Source organism: Coccinella septempunctata, chromosome 1 (genome assembly GCF_907165205.1).
Source record: "Coccinella septempunctata chromosome 1, icCocSept1.1, whole genome shotgun sequence".
Taxonomy (NCBI): domain Eukaryota; kingdom Metazoa; phylum Arthropoda; class Insecta; order Coleoptera; family Coccinellidae; genus Coccinella; species Coccinella septempunctata.
Genome location: NC_058189.1, coordinates 5,893,657 through 5,912,950, shown reverse-complemented (window position 1 = coordinate 5,912,950; position 19,294 = coordinate 5,893,657). Strand labels below are relative to the sequence as shown.

Sequence of the window (19,294 nt, the reverse complement as noted above, 5' to 3'; positions counted from 1 at the left end):
AAATTATGATCCGATTCTAATTTCTATTCCAGACGGATGCGACGCAGAAGGCTACCACAAAAACAAAGCGAAAAGAGTGCGAACTACTTTCACGGAGGAGCAGTTACAGGTACTTCAGGCGAATTTTCAGCTGGACTCTAATCCAGATGGCCAGGACTTGGAAAGGATCGCACAAATCACAGGACTCAGTAAACGAGTCACCCAAGTCTGGTTTCAAAACTCGAGGGCAAGGCAGAAAAAACATATGCATACAGGAAAAGTCAAAACGCAATGTAAGTTGTGCATCATTTATAATATTTCTCATTTCAACAGCACATTTGCATTGCAGCAACAATGAACTCAGTAAAACTGTGTATCTTTCCAGGAAAGGCTAGCTACTCCAGCCAGTTACTTATTTGAGTTTATTGAAGAGGTTTTATAGGACTCAAGTTGATAAGAGACACTATATGCAGAAGTTTATGTCTAAAATTATTATTACAAAAAATATCACTTCTTGTTATACAGTGGTTTCGTTAAGGATATTGGCTCGTTCGATATTTACGTGGTAATGAAAATGGAAACTTAGGATTGCCGAATTGTTTTCATTATTTTTTTAGTAACTTACATGATTTTATGAAATTGCTCATTTCGATACCAACTGACAGAAGAGACTTAGGACACAAGTGTAAAAAATAGAATAATACTTCAAAATGTCACCAATAAAATTCGTCTAAATTACTCACGAATTTTTTCACAATGGGCATCACAATCTTCTTGTTCGAACATTCCAGCAATCGTCTTAAAAATGGGATGAAATGGGGAAACATCATAGCACTTTTTCAACTTAACTAACATGAGCACTTTCAAGAAACTGCCTCGATTTTCTACAATATTTTTTCACCCTAAATTGTACGATACAACAATTATGATTCTCTCAAAAGTCAAAAACGACCTAATGCATCTAATCCGATGAACTTGGTACTGAACCATTCATTGTCCAGCCATATGTTTATGTTTTGTTTCGTTTTTGCGATGCCGGAGTCACCTTCCACAGTCCCGTACTTGAAATTCAATGAAATTTTGTCGAACTTCTAGGGGTTGTATCTCAGAGCCATCTTGGATATTTTATATAGATAATTTTTGATTAAACGACTTATTTTGATGAGTTCTACCTTTTGTCAAAAAAAGCCTCACCTTTGAAAACACCCCGTATATATAAAGAGTCAGTTCGTCAGTTATTTGTTGAATATCGAAACAATACTTCAATGCTACATTTAATGTTTGTTGTTCTTCTTTACAGTACACAACCCCAGGGACGACAATTCTTTTGGGAGGCATATAAATCTTCATCTCACATATTCACTTCAGCATCAAAATAACAACACCAAAACAAGCTTGTTCTCTCAATCTGGTAAGTTTCAACTACGTATTATATGTTAGCTTTTTACTATAACAAAAATCTTTTATCCTTGTGTCGTACTCACTATACCTATTAATACTTATTTATTTTTCAGAATCATCTTTGGACGAGCTTTCTCAAGAATCTACAATGCACTGTATGCAAAGTGAGGTCTAACTTGAGATCGATAAAATAGTTGATTTGAGTCGAGAAATAAGAGTTCTGATATATTTTGTGATCACTAAATGTATTTTTAGTATTATTATATTGATTATATAATATATTGTTAATAAGTGGTATTTATTTATTTCGTTATGTATATAAGATCGCCACATTCTGTGCTAAAATAATGTAGTAGCGTATATGTTATTATACTCAGTTATGATTACTGTATACAGTTGTAAGTGAAAAAGTTAATAAAATATTGAAAACTATGTATATCATTTTACTTGATACCTACTTGTGATTTCAAAACTGAAATTTAATCATGGCGTCATTATATAAATTAATAAATTTTGAACTGATATCATACAGAGCATAGGTAGAGCTATGCTTATTTTTCATACAGGGTGTTTCGACATAAGAGCAAAAAATGTAAGGGGGTAAGTTCTTGTCCGATATCAGGGGGGTTAAATAATGTAGGTATACAAATGCTCTTAGGTCTTTTTTTGAAAAGTAAAACACCTCCAAAAATCAAATAATTTTTTTCTGAAATTCCTTGCGGGACTTCAAGTTGTCGTATGCAGTTTGGGGACAATTTTACGATCTACAATCTTTCTCTCGTTCATTTTCTAGTAGCTCTAACCATTTCAGAGAACTAAGCGGAAACCAATATTTGTTACCATCGACCTGGGATATAAAACAAGCGAAAGGGACTTTTGACGTACTATTTTTAATAAAATATTGAAATCTTTACTCCAAACTTCTGAAATATAGGATGATTAAGTTTTTGATACAGATTGAAAGTCCTTTTTCTAATTTTTTAAGGGGAAACCATGCCTAGGTCGAAATAAAATCAAAATATCTAATTTGCTCAGAAAATCAGTTGATTTATACTTGATTTTATCATCAATAAGATTCAAGAAGTTCAAATTATCATTGATTGCCGAATTCTTTCAAACTGTATTGTACTGAAGATGGTATGCATTTGGAGATCTCAACTCAATAATAATTGATACACGACATACCAATGGCGCATCATGAGTCCGAATTTGGGGGTACCTACTTAGCAAGTTTTAGGGGACTGACTTATATACCTAATTATCTAGACTATGATTCTAGCTCACCTAGGTCCAGTGAGAAAAACTCTTTTCTGAGGGGGGTAATTATCCACAGTACCACCCGTGTATGCGCTCTGCAACATACTACAAGTTTTTTATTCTAACAGTACCTACTCCTTCTCGGTCAAAATATGGTGGATGCGCCATGTTTTAGTCCTGAATCTCCCAAAGTAACGAAAATCCTTATCATACTCAAAAATTGAACCAGCACAAAATTTCGGATATATTTTTGTTAAATGTGAATATTAAAAGAAGGATCATCTCAACTTTTAAATTATAATCCTTTTTCTGTATTGTCGGTTGCCTAACACTTTACGAATAATAAAAATGATTATATGGAATGCAGATATTTCAAAAATTCAATACTACAAATTTATATCACAATAATCAAAAACCAAAATTGACTTGCATCATGCAACATATATTTTTTGAGAAAAAACACTTCCCATCAAGAAAGATAAAGATGAAAGACAAGAAGATCTGATAATCTATGCCACCAAATATTCATGCGTAATGGCTCCATCTACTTCGTGAGTTCTTTATGATCGATGGCCGCCTTTCGCTAATGTCGCCCGTCGTGCTTAACTTCGTATAATTCATAATTTGGTGTAAACAAAGATAAATAAACAGGTATGTACATAATTTCATGAATCTTTAGTTGTACTGTAAACGATAATTTAAGTCAGCATCACCATTTTTCGAAAATCTCTCACTTAACCTATTTCATTAAAACGTGCATGAACACGTTGGCGTTAAATTGTTATAAAAATTTAATTAATTATTACTCCTTCTATTTTAGGCTAAAACAAAATGAAGCTGAACATCGCGTTTCCCGCAACGGGAAGCCAAAAGCTTTTCGAGATCGTTGATGACCATAAGATCCGTATCTTTTTCGATAAGCGTATGGGATCCGAAGTAGCGGCTGACCCTCTAGGAGATGATTGGAAAGGTTATGTCTTCAAAATCACTGGAGGAAACGACAAACAAGGTTTCCCCATGAAACAGGGTGTGCTCACCAATGGCAGAGTACGTTTGTTGTTGTCCAAGGGACACTCTTGTTATCGCCCAAGACGTGATGGTGAACGTAGAAGGAAATCTGTCCGTGGTTGCATCGTTGATGCTAACTTGAGTGTATTATCCTTGGTCATTGTAAGGAAAGGAGAAAAGGAAATCCCTGGATTGACAGACACAAATGTTCCCCGTCGTTTGGGACCTAAGAGGGCCAACAAAATCCGTAAGTTATTCAACTTATCTAAACAAGATGACGTACGCCAATATGTTGTGAAACGTCCTCTTCCTGAGAAGGAAGGAAAGAAACAGCGCTTCAGGGCGCCTAAAATCCAACGTTTGATTACACCCATCGTCTTACAACGTAAGAGACATCGTCTTGCACTCAAGAAGAAGCGTTGTCTGAACCGTAAAGAAGAGATGAACAACTACAAGAAATTGCTAGCTCAAAGGCAAAAAGAATTCAAAAAAGAAAGAGAAGCTAAACGTAGGAGATCAGCCAGTCTGCGTGAAAGTAAGAGCAGTGTCAGCAGTTCATAATTTAGTTAGTTTTGTGAGTTAGAGTGGAATTGCAATATTTTTAAATCTTGATTTTACTCTGAATCACTGATGACAATTGTGGAGATCAATAAAGGTCTTTAATGAACGTGTGCATTTTTCTTATTCCTTTTATTTCAATAGTTATAGTGTAGTTACTTCACTGTAACTCCATTCTTCTCTGAAGAAGTGGTATCAAAAACGTTTTAATTTCAAGGAAATGAATTAAAAAAGTCAAATTAATCTTATCTTGCTATATTGCAGAGTTAGAAATAAGAGTAGTAATTACTTCTTGTTTGGGCACTTCAGTTGAAACTTCAAATTTTAACGTATTCGGCCAACCCAAAAATGATTTCTCGAAAATTTGCATCTCATATTTCAATATGCAAATATAAAATATACAGTGCTTTATGGTTTATTTCAGAAGTAAATACAAGTTGAATGAATATCACATCTAGTGGATTTTAAATATACTTTTCTAAAATGTATGTGCATTTCTGCAAACTCCACAACCTAATGCAAATTCTTCTCCTGTTGGAGGATGTTTTATATGAAGAGGGCATTCGTCTCCTTCTAGTTGCTTGGCTTTAGGCCCTGAAAAATTGAAAAAATTTGAGAATATTCTTATTGCTCACTAAAATACATATAATTATTTTTGAAATCTCTGTTACCTGCTGGACAACTGGGCAATTCCGATTTGGCCAAGTTAGTAACTCTTTGGAAATCATCGTGACAGGGATTGCAGAAATGAGTAGTGCCAAAGCAGAAGAAAACTGCCACTGAACAACAGTAACGACACTTGTATTCTAGAAAATCTGTGCCATGTTTTGGGCACATTTGTGCCCTAGCCACATCAGAGCAGGCCCCGCAAACAAGCTCAGTTGGATCATAGTTCTCCCCAACTTCAGCATCACATCTAGCCTCGCCTCCATAATAAGCCTACAAGTCAATTACATATGACAATTATAATTTTTTTCCATGAAAACAAATTTAACTTATACCTTATTGCATTTGAAGCACACATAGTAAGCATATCTATCCATAGCGTATGAAGCTGGATCGTTATAGAATCTTGCACCAGGGGTCACCACTGCTTCCGCTTTGTGGAGTCCTTCATACTCCAGCCGCATCAAAGCCTTTCTTTGTACATCCTTCAACAGTTTCTTAATTGGTTCTAACAATTCATCTAGATTAGGGTGCTCCATATCTTTCTGTAGAAGTGAAATAAAAGGTCATTAAGGAGAATGTGTGGAGTGGAGTTAGAACTGAGCAGCCTCCTCTGTTTTGACAATGAGTCTTTGGATTAATATTACTAATGAGGGGTTTTCACAAGGAACATGTTTAGAACCAAAAATATGTAAAAATTAATTGAATCATTTGAAAACATTTTCCATAATTACAACATATGGTAATCGGTGCTCCTCATTCAATCTGATGATAGGTTTCAGATTTGCAATGATATAACTTAACTTGGGGGCTCAGATTCAAACCAATTGTTGGGTATCAACCAGTTTAATGAATGAACATGACTACATATTAAACCTATAAAGTAAGTAAGGTTGAGTGATGTCTTTTTGGGTCAAATTTACATACCACATACCCTAACTCTCAAGCTTTATTTGGTTCTTTGACTCAACAAAAGAAGAGTTGAATTGTTGCTGTACAGAATGTGTCTTTGACTCGTACAAATATTTCAAAAGTAGATTATTGAGGTCAAAGGAAACACTTTTTTTCCATACCAATTTTTTCCGATTCGGCCCTGATAAAAATAATCTCGCCTCTGAAAAAACAAAATTCCCTTAAAAAATGGGTAAATCTGTGACACTACACATACAATTGAACAGAGTTGTATTCAGCCAAATAGTATCCAATTTTTCAAATTTCACAGATACCTTTTGATTCTTGAACATCAAATAACACGAAAACGTTGCATTATACGACAAAATATGTAAAAAAACTTCTATTTCACAAAACCTTCAAATATTCATCAAATATCGTCCAACTCACGAGGATATAGTGAAAAATTCTTAGCCTACTATAGAACCAAACAAAATTTCAATGTTAAAATATTTTATTACTCAATATATTCTCCTCTCAATTGGATACATTACAGCGAACCTGCAACGTCTCTAGACCTTTCAAAAAAAATGTTTCTTCTTGCTCTGCAAACCAGACCCCCTCAGCTTTTTTAACCTCCTCGTTGAAAGAAAATTTACGACCTTTTAAACTTTTTTTCCGCTGAGGAAAGAGATGATAGTCGGATGGAGCCAAATCTTGTGAATAAGGGGGGTGTTCTAGTAATTCAAACCCTAAATCACGAATTTTTTGCATGGCAACATGAGATTTGTGTGCAGGGCGGCGTTGTCCTGAAAAAACAAAACACCTTTGGATAGCTTTCCGCGTCTTTTCCCTTAATTTTTTTCCCGTAGAGTGGTCAGTAAGGTCGAATAGTAATCTCCGGTTATTGTTCTACCCTTATCCAAAAAATCAATCACGATTACTCCATGGCAATCCCAAAAAACTGAAGCAAGAACTTTTTCTGCAGATTTTTGGACACGAAACTTCTTAGGTCTTGGAGAACTAGAGTGTCGCCATTCCATCGATTGTTACTTTGTTTGTGGATCGTAGAAGTCTCATCCATAGTAACAACTCGGTTCAAGAAGTCTACATCGTTTTCAATCGAGCACAGATCGAACGCGATGCTTCATTGCAAACATTTGGGGATTCATTTTGCAGCAATTTTCCATGTCCAAATTGACCTGAACTATATAATGAACGCGTTCGTATGAAATATTCAGTGCTTCAGATATCCGTTTTAGCCCAATACGACGGTCTGAAGTCTTGGCTAACATCCTCGTAGTTTCAAGAGTTGGGTTCTTTGAATTTTTGGTATTTTTATGGTTCATAATGGTCATAACGAGAAAACTGGAAGACGTGGGTGATATCTTTGTTCGAAAAAGATTAATCAAATAAATGAAAAACTATATTCCGAAATTCATTCCATTGGATAAAACCGTTTGTGAGATACACACAGCCTGTATCTTTTAAACCGTGCCGATTCGGAAAAATGGTGAAGAAAAAAAAGTGTTTCTTCTGACCTCAAGAATCTACTGTTAAAATATTTGTATAGATATATCAGCTGGACCTCGAATTAAGATTGGGAATAAAACTGAAAGCAGTCTTCAAATTTGCTTTTTGAGAAGTGCAGGAAGAGAAGAAGGAATATTCCACAAACCTTGCAAATTGGACAGTGCGAAAAGGAAAACGTTATCCTAGGTCCCGTCCATTTTTTCATCAATACCGTTTTGCAACAATGGAGATGAAAGACGTGACCACACTGGAGTTGTATAGCGGGCGCGCATGAAAGCGCCTCCGTGAAACAAATCATGCACATGTCGTCCGCATCTTGTCTCAGATTGGGCTCGTTGGAACAACCGTGAAGGCATGGCAGACATTTTTCCTCGTCCAAAATTCCGCCACACATGTGGCCGCAGTTCAGCAGTTTAGTGCAGGCAGTCTTTGAATATTCCTGCGAAAGGTGAAGAATTAAAGAAAAAAGGTATTATGATTCATTATCCGATTAATTTTGCATACTTGGCATTCTTGATCAGCACAGACGTTTCCTATTGCAAGCAAGCCAGAAGTTCCGGTGGCACCACAAAATCTGCAAACACCACTTGTTCCTGCACCTCTGGTCCTCGTACCGCCTTCTCTATACTCGATTAACGCTTTAAGCGTTCTGGCGTCTGCAAGGGCCAGCAACCAGAAGAGCTTGATACGTCCACATCCTTCGTGCAGTTCAACTTTGATAGCTTCTTCTTCCTCTTTGCACACCTAGGTTACATGATAATTCATACAGTAACGTGTATTGAGATAATTTGATTTCTAGAAAGGTTACATTCGAAACAAAAAAAAAATTTGTGTTTTGAAGAAACTTGTTGATATTTCGTCAATATGGTTTGGAGGTATTGATGCAGTGTGTTTTTGTTAATAGATTTCCTCACAAATTTAAGCTAAGTGTCAATAAATTGATTCATATCACTCAAAATACCTGACGTTGATGATGTCTAGTTTTTCGGTGAAGATGAAGAAATCTATCACAATCAGCACATAAGTTTCCGCAAGCACTGCATTGAATTACTGCATTAGTTTCTCCATCATCGTGATTAGTACAAGTTGGTCTTGGAGGTGCTGGTTGTCCTTCCGGATTGGTCCATTGACCTAGAAATATAATATAATTATGCAATAGAATATAATGCTCCCAAAAAGAAAGCATTCAACATTCTTCAGTAACATCACTGCCCATTTTAATGAGTCACCTTCATTATTATTATTATTTGAACCGGGATCGTTGTGGCTCGCTTAGCCTTCCGGGTACTGCGACCATGTAGGTTTCTTGTTCTCTACCTTATTCATTCATAGGAACCCAAGGAGGTCGTCAATGATGTTGATAAAACCAACAACATCCTTAGGGGCCTTGGACGTTACCTCGTGAGTATCCAGGACCGGTTTCCTCATATGAATGGTTCTTATGCCAGCCTGCTCTGGACACTTGCATACCATGTGTACAGACGTTTCTGCTTATGATCCACAGAGTCTACAAATCTCATCTGCTGACTTTCCTCCGATACGGTGCAAATGATATTTGTACAGACAGTGCCCTGTCAGCAGTCCCACCATCACCCGAAGCTCAGCTCGTGACAGCTTCAGCAGCTTTCTGGTGTATGTCGGTGAAATCATCACGATTTTTTTTGATTGAGTAAGTCCAGGAGTGTTACTCCAGGTCTTTGCCAAGCCCACAGAAAGGCTCAGGTCCAGCAGGTGTTAACCTTAATGCTATTTTTGCAAGTTCATCTGCTTTTTCATTTCCTTCAACACCACAATGCCCTGATAGCCATAGTAGAGTCACTTTATTGCCTCTCGGCACTCATGGGAGTGCCGTAATAACATAAAGCAACTCTGCTCTCTTGCTCTCTCTGCTGACATGGGTCAGCAGAGATCCCTGGCAGTGTGATTCCAGGGATCTGAGCGTGGCCCGGCTACCCGCAGTGATATGCGCCCCTTTGAGGTTCATTTTGAGACATTCTTGAGAGCATACATAAACAGCCAGTGGTCTCAGTGTGTAAAATAGAGGGTTCACTTCCTAGGGCTTTAGAGACACTCAGTTTAGGTCCATATACGTCAATGCGTGGATGACTTTTTGTCCGGACGATTTGCGAAACTAAAGGCGTTTCGAAGTCGAAGATGATTGGCATAACATCCGATGGTTTTTGCCAAGAGGTTGAGTCCAGTTGATTCAATTTATAATTGTGGGTAACAATTATAAAGTTTCAATAATAATAATAACTGTTCTTCAATGGCCATCGACCGAAGTCCTTCAGCCTAGTGAATTATATGAATACAAAAAAAAAAATCATTCTATTTCTATGTGGTTTTTTCACTGCAGCTCAGATAGTCTGTCCATCACACTTCGAGTTGGAAATTTTCTGGGTGGGTTAGTTACCGCGGGGTCCTTGTGAAACGTGATTTCGACATCATCTATTTCTTTCAATCTTTGTGCAAATCTTCTATTCAGTTTCTCTAGTCTGTCCTTGATTGGCTGTATGTTGACTTTTTCATATACATAAAAGTTCATTTGATGGGTTTTGGAGTTTATTAAGTGAGTGTCTCAGTCGAGTTATGATACTTAGTGCTGATCTTTCTCGTACTTCTATATTTCTCAGTACCGAGTCCGCAACGTTTGTATATAATGGATGTCCATATTCTAAAATTGGTCTACAGATGGTTTTGTAGATTTTGATGGAATTTTCCACACTTATTCCTTGGTCGTTATATGTGAGGCATCTGAAATGTTTAGCTCTTGCTATTTTTTTTTTTGGCGATGTTAGAATTCGATTTCATATTGGCCTTGTTGTCTACTTGTATGCCTAGGTATTTTATTGATGGAGATGGTGATATGATGTTGTTTTCAATCTGGATTGTTGGTGAATTTGGACGGTTTAAGTCGCCATTTGTGAAACCAAGAAACTAGACTGTTTGTGTAGAGTTGTAGGCCTTTCAGGCATTTTTGTTCTGTTTTTTCGTGTGAAATAACTATTGTGTCGTCAGCATACTGTAGAAGGTACTGTGATTGGGTGCATTATATATGTCGCTGCAATATATGTTATAGAGGAACGGGGATAGTGGTGAACCTTGTGGTGTGCCCTGCTCTGAGGAGAACCAGGAAGAGGTCGTCTCATTTATCTTAACTGTCAGTTTTCTTTCTTCCAAGAATTCCTTGATTATTTTTATGAGATATAGTGAGGAGTGTCGAGTTGGTATAATTTAAACAGTAGTCCTCTGTGCCAAATGCTGTCAAAGGCTTTGTTGATGTCTAGGCAAATCGCAGCTGTTTTCTTCCGATTTAGTTGAGCATATGGTAATTGGCAGAGTACTTGATTTTTTGGGCCGAAATCCAAATTGATGTTCAGGTATGACATTTTCCAGTTGTCCCTCAAGTCTACTTCTTATGATCTTCTCCAGCAGTTTACCCAGCGCAGGGAGCAGTGTTATTGGCCTATAGTTTTGTACCTTTTGATGATCGGTGTTATGTTTCGGTATGGTTTTATTATAGTGCCTACTTTCCAAATATTAGGGAATAATCCAGTACTTAAGCATATATTTTATAGAGTTTCATATTTCGAGTTATTATACTTTTCAATGAAGAAAGTAACAAAAATCATTCATATTCAAGTAATCTCACTTCTGTTTCATAATCTGTTTAAATTTTTTTTTTTAATTCAGGTGACTGTGGAATACTTTCTCGAAAAGTTTGTCCTAGAAGTAATCAACGAAGCAGGGAAATAATATAGAATCAGAGAAAATCTCAATATTTTTGATAAAATAAGCCACATAGCATACAGCAATATGTTTATGAATATACTCACCAGAAGAAAGTCTTTCAACGTGGTCTTTGTCAAGTACACAAAGAGAAGCCAAAGCTAGCCACAGCGTTGGTGTTTTTAAACATACAGTAGGTGCTCTTTGTTCTTCGCTGAGATGTGTGAGGTTCAGTATATTTTCTGCTATTGCTCCCTTTGCGATCCTGGCCCAAGTATCTGATAGCTTTCCCTGAAAATTAACAGATCGAATCAATTCGAGATTGTTTTGGAATCACTTCAACTTACAGCTGCCATGTCCTTGATGAGATTTACAAGTACCTCGGCCAGTTTTCTATTAACAAAACCTTTCAACCACCATCTACTCTCTAAGTTTTCTTTAGGATGTACCGATGTAGCTAGAGTAACTGTGTTTATTTCTTTGACAGCATTTCCACTTCCAGTTTTTCCTTTCAGTTTAACTTGAACAGTCAAAGCTTTTGCTATTATACTGAGGAAAACGTCTAGTATTCCAGACCTGCAACAACAAATAATTATATAAAATAGCCACAAGTTCACCTTTCCTTGGAAGGAAAGCACCTGAACTAAACTGAAAAATTAATTCTCTTTCTTGAAGAGAAAACAAATCATTATCAAGTTCAGACGAGCAGATTTTATTTTATCAACTTACCTATGTATATCGAATTCATTTGAACCTATAGCTTTATTATTCACTAAAACAACGTTGAAGTCTTTTGGAGGCAAATTAGAAACCCCCATTACTTTGGCCAAAGTATCAGGTGTGATTTCTGGTAGCATTCTCCTGAGTAATGATGTGACCTGAAAGAAAAAATCAAAGCCTATAACGTACGAGTATTTCCAGAAAAAATCAAACTCTTACCTGTCGTTGAACTCTTGCACTTCCTGTGTGAAGAAGACTGAGGAGATCACCTAAGAGACCACCCTGGTGTGAAAGATAGGCTCTACCCACTGAACTTCCAGACAAAGCTAAAACCATGGAGAGCATCTCAAAGCAGTAGGTGTCGGAATTTTTCATGATATCCTGACTTTGACCGCTGCTACTCAATCTACCACTGGAACATATTGACAGCTCCCACTCGTCCCTTACCCTCAGCGTTTCCTTTCGTATTGCCTGGACTATATGCACAATCACCTGAAAGAGAATTTCAGTGTAATTTTGCACTTAGGTAAGTGAATTAAAATGTTCATAATTTCCATACCTGTTTCTGGAGATGTGTGAGCTTGCTCCTACTGAACAATATCCCTACCATGTGTTCTCTCAAGTCGTTACTTTCCTCCAGAGGCTCCAAGCTCTCACTGCCAGAACCACCGGTGTTTTCTATGATGTTTTTATTTTGTCCTTCTTCCCCCTGAATCAGTTTTCCGAAAACCTGGGAAGTTATGAGTCTGAAAACTCTGAGAGTCTCCGCCTCGCAATTTTTCTGCTGTATCGTATACGAATTGAATTGCTTTCCAACCCTCAGAGATTCGGAATCTACTTTGCCTAACACTCTTATTTGTCTGACTCGAACGGAATTGTCAGGGCCCTTAAGATCCACTTTTATCACATTATTATTAATTTCTGAAAAAAATTAGATTGAGTTTTGATTTGATTTCGATATACGAGGATGTATTGATATCTAGTTAGCCTAGACCAGTTCCATGCATAAAAAAATATTGCGTTACCATATAGCAACGAACAATAACTCATTAGAAGTGTCAATGTGAAGTTTGAGGTCAAAAAAGTAAACCAGAGCTACGCAATAAATTAAAAGAAAGGTGATGTCCACCGAAATTGTGAAAATCGAAAAATTGGTGTACCGAGCCAACATCAAGTACCAGTATTTAAAAGGGTTAAGAGGTAAGCAGATTAACGAAGATATGTTCAATACCCTTGGTGATCCATGTCCTTCGTATGCGACCGTGAAAAATAGGACTGCAAGCTTCAAAAGAGGTATATTTTCCATTGAAGACGATGACCGATCGAGAAGGCCAATTTCTGTGTCAGTCTCCGAAAATATCGATGCAGTTCATGACATGATTTTATCAGACCGTCGAATTGGGCTAAAACGGATATCTGAAGCACTGAATATTTCATACGAACGCGTTCATCATATAGTTCACGTCAATTTGGATATGAGAAAAATTGCTAAATGGATCCCCAAATGTTTGAATGTTGACCAAAAGCATGCAATGGTAGAAGGATCGCGTTCGATCTGTGCTCGATTTGAAAACGGTGTAGACTTCTTAAACCGAATTGTTACTATGGATGAGACTTGGGTACATTTCTACGATCCAGAAACAAAGCAACAATCGATGGAATGGCGACACTCTGGTTCTCCAAGACCTAAGAAGTTTCGTGTTCAAAAATATGCTGGATAAGTTCTTGCTTCAGTTTTTTGGGATTGCCATGATAAGAGTGGAACAATAACCGGAGATTACTATTCGACATTACTGACCACTATACGGGAAAAAATGAAAGAGAAAACACGCTATCCAAAGGCAAAAAATTCATAATTTAGGCCCGTTTGCACCAATACCCCTTAAAACGAGTACTTAACTAAATGTCGTTTAAAGTTAAGGGACGCTTAATTTTATTCCCAGTTGCACGACTGTGAAACAACTTTATCCTTATCCAATGAAGCCATTTCATTGGTTGGCCGGTTGCCGATGAACATTTGTCATTTCATTAACCTAACTTTATTGTCCTGGCTGTCAGTTTCAAGTAAATTATTATATTCAAAGATTATAGAGTTAACTCTATAGGTTACTTAGATTCCTAAGTTTATATAGGTACAACACTCTCTCTGTAAGTTCTTGTGTGAATTTGTTTTACTAACGTTGAAGAGGAACGTGAAGAAAAATGTCCTTATTGCCCTTGTTAGTACTAATACGGTGAATGATTGCCAAGCAGGTGGTGGTAATCTACAATGAGCACTCAACTTCTCAACAGAAGAAAAGAGTTTATTGCTAACTACACAGTATGATTTGTGACACAAAATTGAAAATAAAATGACCGATGGCAATACAATAAAGACAAAAGAAGAGGCTTCGTATTCAGTATTTAATTCGTTCAATTTTCAAAATCCATTAAAAATGGTAAGTTCGAAGTTCTGCAGACAGTTCAACAAATTATTTTAGGTTAGAGTCCCACCCTCAAAAATATAAGCGGTCATTACAGGAACACTTAAATTTAAGGTTAGCTTTTTACTTTTAAATGTCAGTAAACAGTTGGTGCAACGTAATTTAAGTTAAGGTTTCATTTTAAGGGACACTTAGCACTAAGAGTGTTTGATGCAAACGGGTCTTAAACATCTTTTTTTTCTATGGAGGTTCTATGCTTAAATGTCGTTTTAGATCTTGAACTTCGTTTGATCAAGCGGTACATACGGCCATTAATTACAAGATTCTCACCTGGTATAGGGCAATTTACCCATCCACCTAATAATCTAGTCTCCAGCTCGACACTTCCTAACTTCACCAATTCATCACTATTTGGACCAGAATAAAATGTGACATTTGAAACTTTATTCTGTAATACAAAGTTTTCATTTGAATTCATTTCTTCACCCAGCAATGAAATCTTCATAATCAGCAGCAAAAATTTGAGATAATCTTACCGCTAAATCCCTACAGTTATCTATATGGACACAAATCAGGGCAGGGTGATGTCCTTGAGGGGAGACCAGAACCAAACTCTTGGTTTTATTTCTATCTTCATCTCCAGATTCCCAGAAGGTTTCTGTTGAACCGTCAGTCAGACTACCCACCATAGCTTGGCGACTAGAGGACTTTATCTCCACAGCGAAAGTGAGGTCTCTGAGCGATTCTATCGCACATAAGTATTGATATGCCGAGCTGTGGTGACTGTCATGCATCGAAATAGTGCAATCCTCTAATTCTTCGCTACGTGATAATATTTTGCTTATATTGCTGAATACCTAATGGGACGAAAACACATGTACTAATGTTTATGGAAGACTGGCTGAAATTTTAAGTTCATTCTTTCGCATAAGTTCATTTTTCTCACCTGGGATCGATGAAGGAAGGAATGATCACTGGTTGCAAACCGTAAACCCCAACACCTAACAGCCATTTGTTGAATCGGGGATCCCATGGGTAGAAGCACCATAAGGTCAGCAATGGTTTGTAACAGTGCGTGAAAAGTACTGGGTAAAGGATGGACAGCATCACCAGCTATCACGATATCGGACAATGGATGCTCGCAAACATTGAAATCCTTTAAAATATTTCGAAATATTAAGAGCTACAATATAATGAAGTATTCTCACCTGTTCATCAAGTTTCTTCGCTGGTCTATTGTCATCCTCAGATTCCATTTCAATGTCGGATGGTGTTAACGAGGTGACAAACCACCACAGTAAATCATGCAGACATAAGGGCTGAGTTACAGATTTCAGTAACCAATTGAGGGCTTGCATAGCGTAGACTCGGCACATTGCTTTCCTGTAAGCCGAAAATCAAGCAATTAAAATTATATTCCTCCTACTACCGTTTGAACATTTGATTCACAGAACATGTATGTAATACATAAAATGATATTATTTTCTATTTCGTATCACTTGGCGAAATGATTAGGAAATTCCGTTCCTAAGATCAACAATGCATAATTGTGCATAAGAATGGTGAGTGTTACAGTCTGACAGCAGGGTTGCTATTTCTGAATTGAGAGGAGAATGAACAAATTATCGCATTTTACTAGAAATGCTAGATGTGAGACGGTTCGGGTTTGGGGTGTACTTCTGGGGTGGATAGGCCTTTCTCAGTGGAAGGTAGTTTTTTGTTCGAGTTCCTGAGACTGTTTCTGCTACCAAACCTGTGACAAGTGGGGTGTCGCAGGGATCGGTTCTGGGACCATTGTGGTTTCTTCTCTACACATCTGATATGCCCTCAGGTCTCAAAATTTCTTGTTCAATGTATGTGGATGATACTAAACACTATTCCGCTGACACTAATTACAAAATACTACAGGAGCACTTAAACACTGTACCAAAAGGGTGTAAAGACTGGCTACTGCTTTTAAACTTGGAAAAATGTGTCGTTCTACATATTGGACGGAATAATCCTCGTCCTCGCTACAATTTAGATGGCCACCATCTGGCTCAGACTTCCTCTCATAACGATCTTTGTTTACGATCAATAACAACAACCTAAGAGGACATAAACTAAAACTCCGAAAGAAGTTCCTGACATCACCTAGCATTTCCTGACAGAGATTTCAAAGGCTGGAACTCATTACAAGCGGAAGTTATAATTCACCCAGCGTCAATTAATTCAAAAATCGTTTAGATCTGTAATGTTGAATAATGTTTGATTTGTTCTAACTTTACATACACGTAGATTAATTCTTGTTTTGTTTTATATCTGATTCTTTGCTTTCATACTTTGTGTTCTTCATAAAGAATTTTTTATGAGTTTATTTTATTATTGTGTGTTTCGTATTCATTTTTGTTCATTAAATTCTGAGTCTCATAGGTTCCCTTCCGCGACTCTTTTATATTTATATATATTCTTTTGAAATAGAGTGTTACAAACTTTTACAATCTGAAAACAATGAAGCGGTAAATGGCAACAAGAGACAGATCTTAAAACTTTTTCGTCGTTCCAGATCTCAGTGTAAGCAGAGGAAAAATTTCCACGAGGTACCATACATATCTTTGTATGATACATGAAAACCTTAGAAAAAACTCTCTTATGTAAATAAATAAATAAATATTTATGTTGCTTTTTAAAACATTCGTCTAAGATTCCCTGGCTTTATATTGGACGTGTATGGAAAACTGATGACAGTTTCGTGCTGAAAATTTGCATGTTTTGGGATTTTCTACAATGAACTTTCTTCCAAAACTATTTCAAGACCACTGCAACTTCCGCTTATACCGAAAACAGCCTACTACATTTTTATTTCAAATGGCACACCCAGTATATTTGCGAGATTGCTGATTTGATAGCAATTTCAACAGTTTGTTATAACTTGGGTAAAAACTCAATGGTTTATAAGTTACTGGAATTTTAATGGAAAAAATGGTGAAAACAGGAGGTCACGCATTTTGGAAAATTCCTGCAAAAAATTTTTTTTTATCATTTTTAATATTTGTATTATGTTTTATTGTAACACTGTTTTCCTCTTTTGCATAAAATATACAGATGTTTATAAGATCAAATCGAATTCATCAAAACTCAAGATTTTCAAATAAACCTTTATTTTTTATTATTTCAGTCGATTCTACGTTGGAAAAGAGGGAAGTTAACCTGAATAAACTCTATGTCTAAAATGGAATCTTTCAGAGTTATCGAAGAAAAACTGTGTGAATAATAGGATATACATATTTAAACAGTAGATTCTTGAGGTCAAAAGAAATACTTTTTTCCTATACCATTTTCTCCGATTCGGCCCTGATAAAAATATACAGTCATTTCAAGTTTTCATAATGGGCTGTGTCACCCCTGGAAAAACAAAACTACCTTCAGAATGACTAGCTAAATCTGTTACACTACACATCTGTGGATCTTTTGGAAAGAGTTGCATTCATTCATTCAAAGTAGGTACCCAATATTTCGAATTGCACTGATATTTTTTATTTTTGAACATCAAATTACTCGAAAATGGCGAATTATACGAGAAAATATGAAGAATACTGTTATTTTACAAAATGCCCAAATATTCATTAGATAGCGTCCAACATAGTTTCAAGAGCTGGGTTCTTCGAATTTTCGCTATTCCTATGGGACGTAATGGCCATAATGAGAAAACTGGAAGACGTGGGTGATATCTTATGTTCTAAAAACATCCATCAAATAATATAACTATATTCCGAAATTCACTTCATTCGATAAAAACGTTTGTGAGATAAAATAACATTTTTTATGGTTTTTCTACAGCCTGTATCTTTCAAACCGAGCCGATACGGAAAAAATGGTAAAGGAAAATCGTGTTTCTTTTGACCTCAAGAATCTACTGTTGAAATATTTGTACGAGTCGGAGACTAACCCTATATAATAGAAAATTTAAAATGGGAAAGATTTATTGAAAAAAACCTCCTCAGAACAAATATTCCAACCATTTTTTTCATAAGAATTCCAATAAACCGTTGAGTTTTTACCCAAGTTATGGCATTCTGCGTTGAAATTGCCATCAAATCAGTTATCTAACGATCTAACGATATACTGGGTGTGCCATTTCAATTAAGAAAGTAGTACTTGTTTCCGGTGTAACTGGATGTTGCAGAGGTATGAAAATAGTTAAGGGACAAAGTTCATTATTGAAAACCATCCATTCAGCACATAATTGCGATTAGTTTTTCATAAACGTCTGATATGGAATATACTGCACGAGTATATATTGTAGTATATATAGTACTACGAGTACGAGTATATACTGTAGTACGTGTATAAAAATGTTAACCTTTAAAATGGGAATGGCAGATTTCCCTTATCACTACCCACTACTCCAATACCACCCTGTCGCCGATTCTCAATAGAAAATTAGCAATCCTAGTAAGAAGGGGTACGTTGTTATCGGTAAAGTATCCGCTTTTCTCCGATATCACATGAATATTATTGGTTGAACTTGCCTTAATGCTTGTCGCATAGATAACTTGAGGGATTGAAGATCGTGCTGTTGCAATAAAAACTGCATCACCGGTCTCTGTAATAAAATCAAGCCACCTTCTCCGTCTGATCCGTTCATCTCATCTTTGACAACGTTCGACGAATGATCGACTTTCGGTATTAGCTGCTGTAACGCACTAGAAGGGTTGCACAGGAGGGAAGATCCACCTTCTGAAATTTTGTAGTATTATACCTAATGGGAGAGTACAAAAGATTATTTCAGCACAAACCTATCAGAGATTCACTGCTACTATTATTCCTTCGCCTCGCCATGATCATGCGTCCATCTAAGCCTGATTTCGACCAAGGAATGCCGTTGGTACCCATAGATATGGATCGATGGAATCTTGAACCTTTAGAGCTGTCGCCATCATCAGACACAGATATTTCAGACAGAGGCTGAAAAATGCATTTGGTAAATTTCAAGAAAAACACACAAGTTCTTTGTGACGCCAAGTAGCAGTTTTGAGGTTTTGGAAGGATGAGAAAACTATTATGGAATCACAAGATTTTATCTGTGGGCCTGGCCAACCACACCAGAAATCAATACCACCGTTGAAGTAATATCTAATTCTTTATCC

General features: G+C 36.7%; 3 protein-coding genes across 4 annotated transcripts in view; 2 read left to right on the top strand and 1 right to left on the bottom strand.

Moving 5' to 3' along the window:
- The window catches only part of LOC123322751 (LIM/homeobox protein Awh), a 55,823-nt gene extending 54,054 nt beyond the window's left edge, over positions 1-1,769 (top strand). The window contains exons 4-6 of one of the 2 annotated variants that reach the window (XM_044910766.1): positions 33-272; positions 1,280-1,390; positions 1,494-1,769. In XM_044910766.1, coding sequence (XP_044766701.1) covers positions 33-272; positions 1,280-1,390; positions 1,494-1,555 — 413 coding nt within the window. In that variant the 3' untranslated portion in view covers positions 1,556-1,769. The remainder of the gene's footprint in view (positions 1-32; positions 273-1,279; positions 1,391-1,493) is intronic. The other variant, XM_044910765.1, reaches the window with a different exon arrangement.
- Positions 1,770-3,156: 1,387 nt separating this feature from the next.
- On the top strand, positions 3,157-4,312 carry LOC123319876 (40S ribosomal protein S6). Its single transcript, XM_044906906.1, has 2 exons — positions 3,157-3,288; positions 3,458-4,312. Exon 2 carries the CDS (start codon positions 3,469-3,471, stop codon positions 4,204-4,206), a length of 738 nt encoding a protein of 245 aa, XP_044762841.1. The 5' UTR covers positions 3,157-3,288; positions 3,458-3,468; the 3' UTR covers positions 4,207-4,312.
- Positions 4,313-4,603: 291 nt separating this feature from the next.
- LOC123319905 (E3 ubiquitin-protein ligase MYCBP2) overlaps positions 4,604-19,294 on the bottom strand; it is a 149,621-nt gene continuing 134,930 nt past the window's right edge. Inside the window, exons 42-58 of the mRNA XM_044906979.1 lie at positions 18,944-19,112; positions 18,677-18,884; positions 15,374-15,548; positions 15,112-15,321; positions 14,702-15,022; positions 14,496-14,613; positions 12,302-12,663; positions 11,962-12,234; positions 11,752-11,900; positions 11,370-11,598; positions 11,130-11,313; positions 8,255-8,424; positions 7,798-8,037; positions 7,439-7,732; positions 5,205-5,414; positions 4,875-5,142; positions 4,604-4,797 (exon numbers count right to left, since the gene is read on the bottom strand). Of these exons, the coding sequence (XP_044762914.1) occupies positions 4,682-4,797; positions 4,875-5,142; positions 5,205-5,414; positions 7,439-7,732; positions 7,798-8,037; positions 8,255-8,424; positions 11,130-11,313; positions 11,370-11,598; positions 11,752-11,900; positions 11,962-12,234; positions 12,302-12,663; positions 14,496-14,613; positions 14,702-15,022; positions 15,112-15,321; positions 15,374-15,548; positions 18,677-18,884; positions 18,944-19,112 (3,696 nt within the window). The 3' untranslated portion in view covers positions 4,604-4,681. The remainder of the gene's footprint in view (positions 4,798-4,874; positions 5,143-5,204; positions 5,415-7,438; positions 7,733-7,797; positions 8,038-8,254; positions 8,425-11,129; positions 11,314-11,369; positions 11,599-11,751; positions 11,901-11,961; positions 12,235-12,301; positions 12,664-14,495; positions 14,614-14,701; positions 15,023-15,111; positions 15,322-15,373; positions 15,549-18,676; positions 18,885-18,943; positions 19,113-19,294) is intronic.